Here is a 12,744-nt window from a genome sequence, read left to right on the forward strand (position 1 = left end):
TAAATTGATTAAGTATATATTATTTAGCGTTCTCTGTATTTGTGTTGTTTTCCTTTTTTTGTTCATTTGATCATCATTTGTGTGCTCTTGCTTAATTTTTTTACTTAAAGAGTTATTAAACCCTCAGCGTTTTTTGTATGCATCTAGTGCTAGCAAGCAGTAGATATATGCAAAAAAATTTTTTTTGAAAACAAACACTTTTCAAACAGGTTAAAACTGACATGTGTCTTTGCCGCACGCTCCCTTCCGAACATCTGAAGAGTCCCGGGGGCCGCAAAGGATCTTGGGGCGGGCGCATGCGCAGTTCAGATCTTCGGCCGGGAGAGGAGGAGAGACACAAGGTAAGTCTAGGTAGTGGCGTGCACCCGCACAGACTCCATGGGACAGGAAGTGCCAGCTAGCACAGAGAAGTCAGCGCTGGACCGGAGACCGGCACCAGCGCTGGAGGGACAGCTGAAAACTACGGTAAAGTAGAAGATGATCGGATCAAGAGGCATCATTTAAGGTAATTCCTTACACTAACATGGCAGGGGGTGGGGGATTAGCCTTTATTGTTACTTTACCTTTATTTCACTTTATTTCCATACCAAAAATAAGAAGACCCATGCCAACAGGGCTGAAGAAACCGCTCTGCAGTCTTCTGGTTCCTAACAGACTTATCCACTATATTCCACGCTTACACCATGTTATACAAAGTAGCAAATGGAGAAAAACCTATCAAGAATAGAAACATACCACCAGCCGTCCGGCACTTCTTCATTGACAAGAAACCAATAACTAGGTTAGGACTGTGAGCCAACAATGACTCAAGGATGTACTTGCGTGTGAGTAAGCTTACCAGATACAAAGTTTCACATTGAATAGGCAGAGCAAGAGGGGATGTGGAAGGCAAAGTCGTATCAATGTTCATGATTACCACCTCTTATCAGTCCTTCTATAAAAGTCTCTCTTGTTTAATGGCAGTGGGTAGACAGTCACGGCACGGGGAAACACTTATGGATACTTCTGGATGGGCAAATATTGTCTATGTGTGTTTTTACTTAAATCTTGGTGAGCTTTGTGTATTTTTCTCCAGATCTGTGCAGTAATCCAGTGTGAGACTTGGAGCTTCCTGTAATAAAGACCCGTTACTGCTGCTCTTTTGCATCGTGCAGGGTGACTGGTTTTGTCTCTGCCCGCCTCCTGTCATTTCCTGAAATGGGTGGGGCCTGCTGGGTCAGTCTTACAGCACTGCTCCCTACCCTGCACAGTGATGATGTCGCTACTAGATTTACAAGGTAACATGTGAGTTTGTAAAGGTATTTGGTGCCCACAACGTGGATGTATATATTTTGTAGCTATTGAGGAATATATTTAAATTAAAGGTTTTGTGCCCAGAGTTAGCTTTAAGCTTAAGGGCCCATTAACACCACTGCACAGCAGCAACGTACGGATTTAGTGCATAGGTGAGCTGCAGTGCTATTTATTGTGAATGGGTCCCCAACGCACTCTTTCAACAAACCTGCAGCGTGTGGTCACACACTACTGTGTGTAAAACTGTAGCAGGTCTGGTTTTTGGTCTGTTGTGATCATTATCATGATTTTCAATTTTTCCAACTATTACCCATAATAATGAGTTGTAACAGGCCCAGAAGATTTTGTTTTGGAACTTGGTTGTATAAGTTCCTCTATGCATTCTTGACCTCCCTTACCTTGTTCCCAATTTGACCCAACTGAGAAAGAACCAGTGGGAGCCTCCCCAGGAAGCAACTACATATAAAGTAAGAGGCCCAAACTACTTCAACCACCATTCCCCCAATTGTCACCTTTTCATTGTGGAGACAGTTTTCTTTTTATTCTAATCCTGACTGCTAAGCTGTTAGTAGCTTTGTGGTCCTGCTAGGTGCTCATTACTCTACCATGTACTAAGACGCTTGCCTAAGTATGACAATACGGTCTAACTTCATTGTCTGTTGGAAGGCCACAGTTAGGTCTAAACAGAAAATCAACTTGAAGCAACAATAATATTTATCTAAAAAACATCTTAATGGCATATTCCTAAAGTACATTTCTAAGTGTTATTATACTCATCTCCCTGGCGGCCCATGTTCTACAACCCATGTCCCCTACTTTTGCACTATTCAAGTGCTGTAGCCTCAATCAGACTTTTGTGTATTGGACACTTTTGGAAGTGGCTGATGACTGTGTCTTCTGTTGTGCGCTGTGGTACAGTTCTTCTACTACATCAGGGATGGCCAAATTTGCGGCTCTCCAGCTGTGGGGGAGCTACGAATCCCATGAGGCTTTGCAAGATTCTCACAGCCACAGGCATGACTCCCAGAGAGAGATGCTTCATGGGATTTGTTGTTTCACCACAGCTAGAGGGCCGGAGTTTGGCCATCCCTGTACTATATGAACCTATCGTTAAGAGTTTTTAAGGCAACTGACATCTGGAATAGACATGTAGTTTTATGCTGAAAATTCGGTTTGGTTCGGATATTTCGGAATTCGGCATTCGGTTCGGGTTTCGGATTGGGATAAAATCCGAATTTCGTTAGTTTCGGATGAGTTTATGAACGACATAAAACTATATACAGATATTAATACTAAAGCTGAATCTCCTAGACTCGAATGGCATTTTGTATCCAAATTTCTGAATTGCATTTAGGAGCTCCCCAATGCCATTCGCATATGTGAGCCATATACATATATTACTAAAGCTGAGGCTCCCAGACCAGAATGGCATTCGGGAGGTCCCAAATGCAATTCGGAAATTTGGATTCCGAATGCCATTCGAGTCTGGGAGCCTCAGCTTTAGTATTATTATATTGGCCCCAAACCATTATACTTTCCTTTAATATCCTTTAGCATCAGATTTTGTAGTATCTTTTAAACATATGCGATTTGTTTCGTTGCGAAACGAAATTCGGACGAATTTTCGGACATTCGGATGCATCCGAATTACAGATTTAACGAATGCAAACGAATCCGAATTTCCGTTTTCGAAATTCGTTAGCGGTAGTTCGTTCGAACAATCGTTGCTTATTCGTTTCGTTCGTTCGTTGCAGCAAAGTGACATTAGAGAAGGGGAAAAAAAAATTCCCCTCAAATGTCACTTTGCTGCAAACGAATGAATGGATGAACGAAACGAAATGGAAACGAAATGAGCGTTCGAACGAACTACCGCTAACGAATTTAGTCCGAATCCGAATTGACTTTCACACCCGAATCCCAAAAAACAAAATAACACAAAATCTGAATCAAAACGAAACTAAACTTATTTTTTGCCAGTGCACATGTCTAGTATCTTTGTGTATCTCCTACCCTCTGTGTACTACTTTTTGTTTGCAAGACTTCAAGAGAGATCGTGCTGTACCTTATTCTCTGACCGATGAGGCCAAAGACTGCTAATATCTCATATTGTACAGCTGGCCGACCAGCATCTTAGCTAAAAATGTCAGCATTTTCTGAATACAAAACTGAATCAACAAGAAGAAGTAGACAGAGCCACGCTATGTACACCAAAAACATAACACTTTTTTTTGTTTTTAGGTTCTTTGCTACATTAGAAATGTATAAAATATAATGCTTCAACGCAAGACTCACTTTCCATCGACCTTTGTAAACCTTTGCAAAGTCATATATATATATATATATATATATATATATATAAAAATAGATATATAAATATAACACACCCTGGAAGAGGACAGACAATCACAACTACTGAGTATAATACAATATATAATACAATATATTTGTCCCCTGTACTAAGTACACTTAATAGACAAAAATGTGACTAGTGTTCTTAAACCGAATTGAAAATTATGAATTTAAAGCTTTACTCCAGTCAGTTAAAAGAATCTTGTTTAGGATAGTAGGGTTACATAGTATTTGAGGTTGAATAAAGACACAGGTCCATCAAGTTCAACCTGTGTGTGTAAGTGTGTGTAAGTGTGTGTAAGGTGTGCATCTGTGTATATGAGTCCTTTGGGGTCTAAGGTTTTAAGAGTCCCTGTACCCTTGTATGTTACGGTCTCTGTATCTAATTGATTTTTGAATGATTCAATACTCTCTGCTGATACCACTGCTTGTGGCAGAGAGTTCCAGAATGTAACCGCTCTGATTGAGAAGAAGCCGCTAAGTCCTTCGTGGTTAAATATTTTCTCCAGCAATTTTAGGTGGTGGCCTCTAGTCCTTCTTAAGGAATTTACTGCTGATGTTGCCATCACCACCAACTATTTTGTACATTAAAATCATGTCCCCTCTTAATCGCCTCACTTCAAGTGTGAACAAGTCCAAATTTAGAAACCTTGTCTCATAGCTTAGGTCCTCCAGCCCCTTAATGAGATTTGTTTCCCTTCTCTGGACTCTCTCCAACTCCAGGAGATCCTTTCTGTTGATTGGTGACCAAAATTGGACCGCATACTCAAGATGAGGCAGAACCAGTGATCTATAAAGTGGCAAAATTATCGCTTTATCTCTACAGTACATTCCCTTTTTAATACAAGAAAGCACTCTGATCACTTTTTTTGCCGCAGCCCGGCATTGCAAGCTGTTATTCAATCTGCGGTCTACTATAACACCTAAATCTTTTTCCATTTCTGACTTCCCTAGTGGAGTTCCCATTAAAGTGTATTCCGCTTGTCTGTTTTTAACCCCAAAATCCCCTTTACCAGCGCCATCATGTACAATGCAGAACCAGCAGTCCTGCATTGTATAGGAGGACAACGAGAGCCTGCCCACATTGTGAGCAAAGTAGAGTGGAGGAGGAGGAGGTGGTAAATATTTGTCTTTATTACATCCCCAAATGAACATTTAAGGCTTGCTATTCGGGGGAGAGCCACCAAGGGAGATTTTTGAAAACTGGCTGAAGTTTATCTTTTAAAGGTGAGTCAAACCAAAACTAATATTTCAGTTTTTAGTAGATGATGGAGAGTTAAACCTCGGGACAATTAGCTTTATTTCTCAGTGACTCTACTGGTGAGAGGTCCTGGGTCTGCACATTGGAGGACCTTTCACATTTTGTGCTGGATTCTCTAGTTCTTTCAATATAATGGAGAATGTAACAGGAGGATCTGGAACATGCAAAGGTGGGCGAGAACACCTAAAACTCTCACGTGGACAAGAGCAGATTTAGCAACTATGGCAGACAGTTCTCACCGAAGAAGTGCCCAAAACATACAAGAAGCCAGGAGCTAGCTGAGCCCACAATAATCCAACAAACCGAAAGTATGGTCCTTTAACGACATCCTAGATGATTCATAATGGGGTATTGGATGTATCAGTGATCGCTCAAAGCATGCCAAAGTCACCTGCCAGATGTTTGTTCAAGAGCGTTCTTCTTTTACATCCTTTACTGAAATGCTTACTCTTTCCTGTTCTTTCCTGTCTTCCAAACTCCTGTTTGCGGAGGTGTATGTTTCATTAAGTACCAATTCAATTAGGGCCACCAAGGACCTCCTAAATATGTTTTTGAAGCTTTCAACAATGAACAGGTAAAGTATCGGGGTAAGGCAGTAGTTAATGCACGTAAATATAACTGTCAGGACTTGTAAGAACCCAAGTGTCGTCTCTGAGAACTTGCCAGGCTCCACACTCATTCCATACCATATATGATAAGGGGTCCAAGAGATGAAGAAGGACAGGATAGCTGTACAAATGATCTTGTATGGTCTGGTAGACTTAGCCATTTTTTCGCTCTTTATCTTGATGAAAATACTGAGATAACAAATTGTGATTATACCGAGAGGAATTAATAATCCCACAAGCAAGCGGAATCCAAAGAAGGACCATTTGATCTGTCTTTGATCCAACTTGCCAGAAAAGGTGTAGTCATTGTAGCAAATGGTGATGTTATTTGTATATTTTAGATTCCGAAATGCTAGGTAAGGCGAGCTGAATAAAAGAGCAAATGTCCACAATGCTGCACAGATAAGAGAAGCTTTGCGAGGGGTCATATGTTCCCTGTACCAATGAGGGTAAAACACCAAGCAGTATCGGTCCAGGCTAATTGTTGTGAGGATGAACACAGATTCATACATACATACTGACATAAAAGAGTTAACAAACTTGCACATAAAAAGGCCAAAGATCCAGCGAGGTTTCATCATCGCATACACAGCAAGGAATGGGATGATGAGGGTAAAAAAGAAGTTGGCCAAAATCAAGTGAAAGAACCAGGTTGTGTTCATCATTCTTCTCATCCTGAACCAAAGGACCCAAAGATACAAAGAATTCACAATCAATCCAAAGACAAATGCTATGAGAAGAAGCACCGATGATATCATCTTGGTAGTTGTAAAAGGTTCATAGATCGTTCCATCATCCAGGTTGAGTGGCCAGGCATGTGTTGTATTCTTCTCCATTGTGTTCTAAAAGAAAAAAAAATACATAAAAAGCAATTAGTATTCATTTGTATTATACGGGGTCTAGACTGCAGAGATGGATACATCATCATGCCCCTGTATAAAGCATTAGTAAGACCTCATCTGGAATATGCAGTTCAGTTTTGGGCACCAGTTCACAAAAAGGATGTTGTGGAACTGGAGAAGGTGCAGCAAAGGGCAATTAAACTCATAAGAGGCATGAAGGAGCTCAGCTATGAGGAAAGATTAGCTGACCTGAATTTGTTCTCTCTGGAGAAGAGGTGACTAAGGGGGGGCATGATCACCATGCATAACTACATAAATGGTCCATATAGTGAGCTTGGTGCCAAATTATTCACGTTAAGGTCACTGCAAAGGACAAGGAACACTCTTTGCGTCTGGAGGAAAAGAGGTTTAACCGTTGCATACGGAAATTATTCTTCACAGTTAGAGCTGTGACAATGTGGAATGGACTCCCCCAGGAGCTAGTTCTAGCGAGTTCAGTTAATTGTTTAAAAAAAAATCTTCCTAAATGCACAGAATATTACTGGATATTGAGTTCTTATAGGTATATTAGACATCAGAGATTGTTGATCCCGGGAATATCCGATTGCCTTATGGGATCAGGAAGGATTTTTTTCCCCTGTTGGAACAAATTGAACCGTGCTTTATAGGGTTTTTTTGCCTTCCTCTGGATCAACAGCGGGTAACTGTGGGCATAGAGTTCTGTTTAGGCTTTTTTTTTCTTTCTTATCTCTATAGGTTGAACTCGATGGACATAAAATAATAATAAAATTCTCTAACAACACAACTTGCAGACTTACCTTCTTCTATATAAAGTCCAATGAGAGCACCAAACAAATGGGTATGAGTCCAAAAGCTTTTAATGATAGAATGGGTTAACAAACCACAACATAGAACACCCAAGGTATTTCAGGGGCTTGAAGACCTCCACTTTCTTCAGAGCTTAAATATAATTGGGAAGTAATATAGACTCAAAGCTGGCACAAACCACCAGGGATTAATAATTTGCTGTGTAGGGTGTGAATCAGAAAAGTGAATCAACTTATACTGGTTTGACTTAAACAGAGTAACTTCTGATTGTTCACTATAGATTACTGCACTAAAAAAACGTTCATTCCATAAGGTTGTTCAAATGATGAATTTAAATGGAAGACATTTTCAAGTATTTATTGGTACTCTATGTATAAAATCAATCACTCAAATCTAATACAAACATTAAAATATAATGTTATTTCAAAAGTCATTTTCAATATTTTTCAATCTTCAGCTTTCAGAATATTAATGCCTGCTGATGATGCCATAAAGGTCCTTGTTCAGGAACTTTCAGTTATATGGTGACAACACTGTGTCCCCGTCTCATAGTTCTACTCCTGTGTAGTCACCCTGTCATATGAGCTTCCAAAGCTGACCACAAGTGATGGCTTCATTGGGCAGATGGTTCACTGTTGAGCAAACCCACCCTGAGAAAATGCTATACAGCCATGGCTAGAGTGCATGTAAATAGGAAGCGGCTGCAAATATGCAGCATTGAAATGTAACAAAAGATAGAAAAGAGAAAACTGTATTTTATTTTTAAAAACTGCAATCATTCCTGGTAAGTAATGCTTTAGTAAACTAAATGTGAGATTGGGTTTACAACCATTTCAATGTTATATTTCCTACCAACCCTATGTACAGAATTCTCTACCTTCACAGTATTAAACTCTAGATACTTCCAAGAGAAAACAGAAATAAAAACCCCACAAAGTACATTGATACAGAGAAGAGACCTACCACTAGCCTTCTGGAGCTTCTTATTCACTGGTAACAGGCTGATAGTTATGTCAGATCGTATGTGTGCACCCAACATAGCAGAAGGAAACTGGATTTGCTTGCATCAGTGGAGGGCGGTAAGATGTAAAGTTTCACATTGAATATGCAGAGAGGGCTGGGCTGAAGGAATGTTGTGTGTTTTGGACTTTCACTTCTTTTTAAGCCTTTCAATAGAACAGCCATTATCAATCAGGGTTCCTTTGACCTCTCGGGTTCCTCTTGTGGTTGCTAAGGGTTCCTTCAGGATTGTCCAATTGACCTTCCATCTGATGGCGATTGCATAATTACAGGGCCTTCTTTTAGCTTTCTATAAGGGTGGCATCTTGACTAGCACTGTAAGGGGCATTCTTCCCACTGTACACCTACGTAAGGAGCTTTTTTCTCATTGAGGAGAAGGAGCATTTTTCTCAATGACTACCAATGTAAGGACCATTCTTCCCACTGAACACCAATATAAGGGCTATTCTTTCCACTGGCCACCAATATAAGGGGCATTCTTCCTCACTGAACAACAATGTAAGGGGCATTCTTCCCACTGAACACCAATGTATGGGGCATTCTTCCCACTGAACACCAATATAAGGGGCATTCTTTCCACTGACCACCAATGTAAGGGGCATTCTTCCTCACTGAACAACAATGTAAGGGGCATTCTTCCCACTGAACACCAATGTATGGGGCATTCTTCCCACTGAACACCAATGTAAGGAGCATTCTTCCCACTGACGACCAATGTAAGAGGCATTCTTTCCACTGACCACCAATGTAATGATCATGCTTCTCACTGACCACCAATGTAAGGGGCATTCTTCCCACTGGCCACCAATGTAAGGAGCATTCTTCTCACTGACCACCAATGTAAGGGGCATTCTTCTCACTGACCACCAATGTAATGACCATGCTTTTCATTCACCACCAATGTAAGGGGCATTCTTCTCACTGACCACCAATGTAAGGGGCATTCTTCTCACTGACCACCAATGCAAGGCACATTCTTCCCACTGAACACTAATGTAATGACCATTCTTTGTACTGACCACCAATGTAAGAAGCATTTTTTCACCAATGTAAGAAGCATTTGGAACCTTGTGCAAACACTTGTTTATAATGAAGGGCCGGTGGAAGCCTTGGTAATGTGCCGGTGGAAGCCTGGGTAATGTGCTGGTGTCCCGAGGAGCTGCATTAGAGGAAGAAAGTAGATCAAAATCTATTTGTCTTTTGAGCTTATGTATACAGACTGAAAAAGGATGAACTAGAATGTACCTACGTAGGTGTAGGTAGATGTTACATTATAAAGGATTAGGAAGAAGTAATTAAAGCTGAACATTCTGGGTTGGAAAAAAAAAGAGAAAATAAATGAAAGAGCACAATGGCTTAGGGGTTAGAACCTCTGCTTTGTAGCAAACAGGTTCTCACTTCAAATCTCAGCCAGGACACCATATGCATGGAGTTTGCATGTTGTGCTTGCACATGTTTTCTCCAAAGACATGCTAATAGGCAAATTGGCCCTATTGCATGAAAGGCAAAGCCCTTCAATTATGAGTTCATTGAGGGATGGGACAGATATAACTGTGTGGTATGTAAGTTGGTGCTATGTAAAAACTCTCTCTTAGGTAGTCAACTATTTTTGAAGTGGCCCTAAGCTCAAAAAGTGAAGATTTGTTGTCTTATATCATCTAGAAATGATAGTTGTGGCTTAGTAGAGAGGTAGACTTCCTGTGTCTAACCACTCCTGTGTCTTAAGCTTCATAGCTGTGTTTGCAGAAAGAGATCATCTAAGGTACACTGACTGCTAGTCTCAGCAGATTTGGAGTGCGATTTGGCAATGTCACCGCTCTTCTGCTCAATGTTCTCCTTGCTGGAGAGGAAGCTGTATCTGATGACCTCCAGGCAAGGATCTCCCTGGTTCTTCTTTATTTATTCTGTGAAACTCACTTCCTCCAGCAGCAGATTTGGAATGAGATTTGATGATGTCATCACTCTGCTGCTCAACGTTCTCCTTGCTGTAGAGGAAACTGTATCTGATGACTCCCAGGAAAGAATCTCCATGCTTCTGCTTTATTTTTTCTGGGAAACTCACTTCCTCCAGCAGCAGATTTGGAGTGAGATTTGGTGATGTCACCACTCTGCTGCTCAATGTTCTCCTTGCTGGAGAGGAAGCTGTATCTGATGACCCCCCTCCCAGGCAAGGATCTCCCTGCTTCATCAGCCCTTACCATCAGCCCTTACCAAAATTGCTGTCCCACACAAAGATACTGAAACGCACCTGTAGTAGGCTGAGTCCTAAGTGGATCTTTGGATGAGGATAAGGCAAAGACATGGTGAGGCAGGCAGGGTCGGCAACAGTCTGGCAATGAGGTACAAAGTCGGGATCCAGGAGAGTAGTTGGGAAGCGGGCAGAGGTCTTGACACGAACGGACAGCAAGGTACAAAATCGGCAGGCAGAAGAATAGTCAGGAAACAGGCAAGAGTCAAGGGGCAAATCAGGCATACGACACAGAGGTAGCTCACACAGGAAACTAACCCAAATCAACGGGCTCAGAGCACAGGAAGTGTCCTGAGTTATTTGCAGATCTTCTACAGCTGGTTGGCAGGTGGAGCCAAATTGTCCATAAGGAGAGTTGCTGAGTACAAAAAACGTGCAGCAGGAATCAAGTCCTTCCAGTGGCTGAATGGCTAGGCCTGTGCACTTCTGTGCCAGAGACCCAGGTTCAATCCCTGAACAGGTGCTGATCAGGCAGGTATGTGACAGATACAGCACAGAAAAGGCATAGTGAGTAATAGAGAAATGATTAGCTGTAGGGAGCCAATAGACTTAGAGCCCAAGCTTGGAACTTACTGTGTGGCCCCAAAGCAACTTGAATGCATAAATCAGTACTTGATACAGTGGTCCCATTCCCGGTCCATCTTATCATGTAATCAAACCTCATTCTAACTCTTAGCTGTACACTGCCCTTTATATGTGAGCATCTTCTTTCTGTTGTTGCTGGGTGAAAAGGCTGAGTGCTGACAGAACACAAAAAGAGCTGCCTGTTTTGTTGGGGAAACCATTAAGGGGCTCCCTGATAATCAGAAACTGACTCGAGTTTATTTATTGCCTCAGATGAGCTGTACAAAGCCCTCCTGCATTGAACTCTGTGTACTTGCTGCCTTGCTTAATAAAAGTGCAGGAGAAACTGTCTTGGACTGTACCTGGGTATCCCTGGCTCATGTATGGTTTATAGTTGCCAACAGTTGGATCTCTCCCTCTCTTCTCTCTCTTCTCTCTCTTCTCTCTCTTCTTTCTTTCTCTCTCCCTCTCTCTCTCTCTCAGGACTGGTGGTCAGAGCAGCAGTGTTGTCACCCTAAGACTGGTAATGTTTTAGGACTACAGGACTGTAGTCACAGAGGTATCATGGGCAGGGATAAAATACCTGCAGAGTGCACATAAACATGCAAGCTCACAGGTATTCCAGCAGGATTGCACTTACTGAACAGATATAATCAAACGCATTTATTGGTTTATTTAACAGATGAAAATGGAGCAAATAAGAGAAGTTCATCGTTATCGCTTTTCAAACGAAATACAGTCAATTTCAAAAGCGATGTGCACAGACCTCTAGCTTCGTGCTAAGAAATAGACAAATGTGAATTTCTGCAAATTTCTTTTTTGTAAGAAAAACACTTCCTCACTTACTGGTAAGTTGATGGTGACTCACGCAGTCGTTGTTCGTGCGTCTTTGTATGAGAAGAGGAAGTTCCCTATCATGGCATCTTCTTTATCGAATCAAAAGTTTCACATTGAATATTCGTGCCGGACGAAGGTGGTGAGAACAGTTAGCAACATACAAGACTACAATTACTAAAGCTGAACTCCAGGCAGACAGCTACATACTGTACACAGGTGGAATAAACAAAAGGGAGATGCTTAACCTGCCACAGGATTTGCATTTCTGTCCAACCAGTCCTGAGATTTGTACACTTCTGCAATGCAGTACAGCCCTGTCTTCCAGGGCAGGAGACCTGATTTTTCTCTGCTGCAGTTAAGTAACACTTACAGGTCTTGACCCTCCCCCAGCCTGTAAATGGACAGTGAAAAGAGAAAAAGCAGAGTGGTGAGCTTTTGTCTTTGTTACTTTGCTATTTTCTGAGTTATGCTGTGGTAGTCTGTTGAAGTCGGAGACCAAGTCCAATTCAGGTACTTATACTACACAGGTATTTATACAGGTATATACACACACATATATATATACAGGTATTCCTCACTTAACGACCGAGTTCCGTTCCTACGACCAGGTCGTTAAACGAATTGGTCGTTAAGTGAGGAACTCTATACAGTACTGTACTGCATTAGTACAGTACTGTATAGCGTTGCCGATGTACAGTACTGAACAGTGTACTGTACATCGGGCAATGAAAATACTCACGGGGACGCGCTGTGAAGAACGGAGGACGTCACTTCCCCCGGCGACACGTCGCACTGGCGCTGACGCGCGAGGTCGGAGGTCACTCGGAGGACGGTCGTAAGTGCGAGTGGTCGCAAAACAGGTAAGTCGTTAAGCGAGGAGTATCTGTATATATA

General features: G+C 41.7%; 1 protein-coding gene across 1 annotated transcript; it reads right to left on the reverse strand.

Moving 5' to 3' along the window:
* Nucleotides 1-5,309: 5,309 nt before the first annotated feature.
* LOC108798774 (probable G-protein coupled receptor 33) lies at nt 5,310-6,300 on the reverse strand. The gene has a single exon (XM_018570555.1). The coding sequence runs from the start codon at nt 6,267-6,269 to the stop codon at nt 5,310-5,312; it is 960 nt and encodes a 319-aa protein (XP_018426057.1). The 5' UTR covers nt 6,270-6,300.
* Between the last annotated feature and the right edge of the window lie 6,444 nt (nt 6,301-12,744).

This window comes from Nanorana parkeri, unplaced genomic scaffold (assembly GCF_000935625.1).
Source record: "Nanorana parkeri isolate BGI_ZX_2015 unplaced genomic scaffold, ASM93562v1 scaffold1554, whole genome shotgun sequence".
In the NCBI taxonomy this organism is placed as follows: Eukaryota; Metazoa; Chordata; class Amphibia; order Anura; family Dicroglossidae; genus Nanorana; species Nanorana parkeri.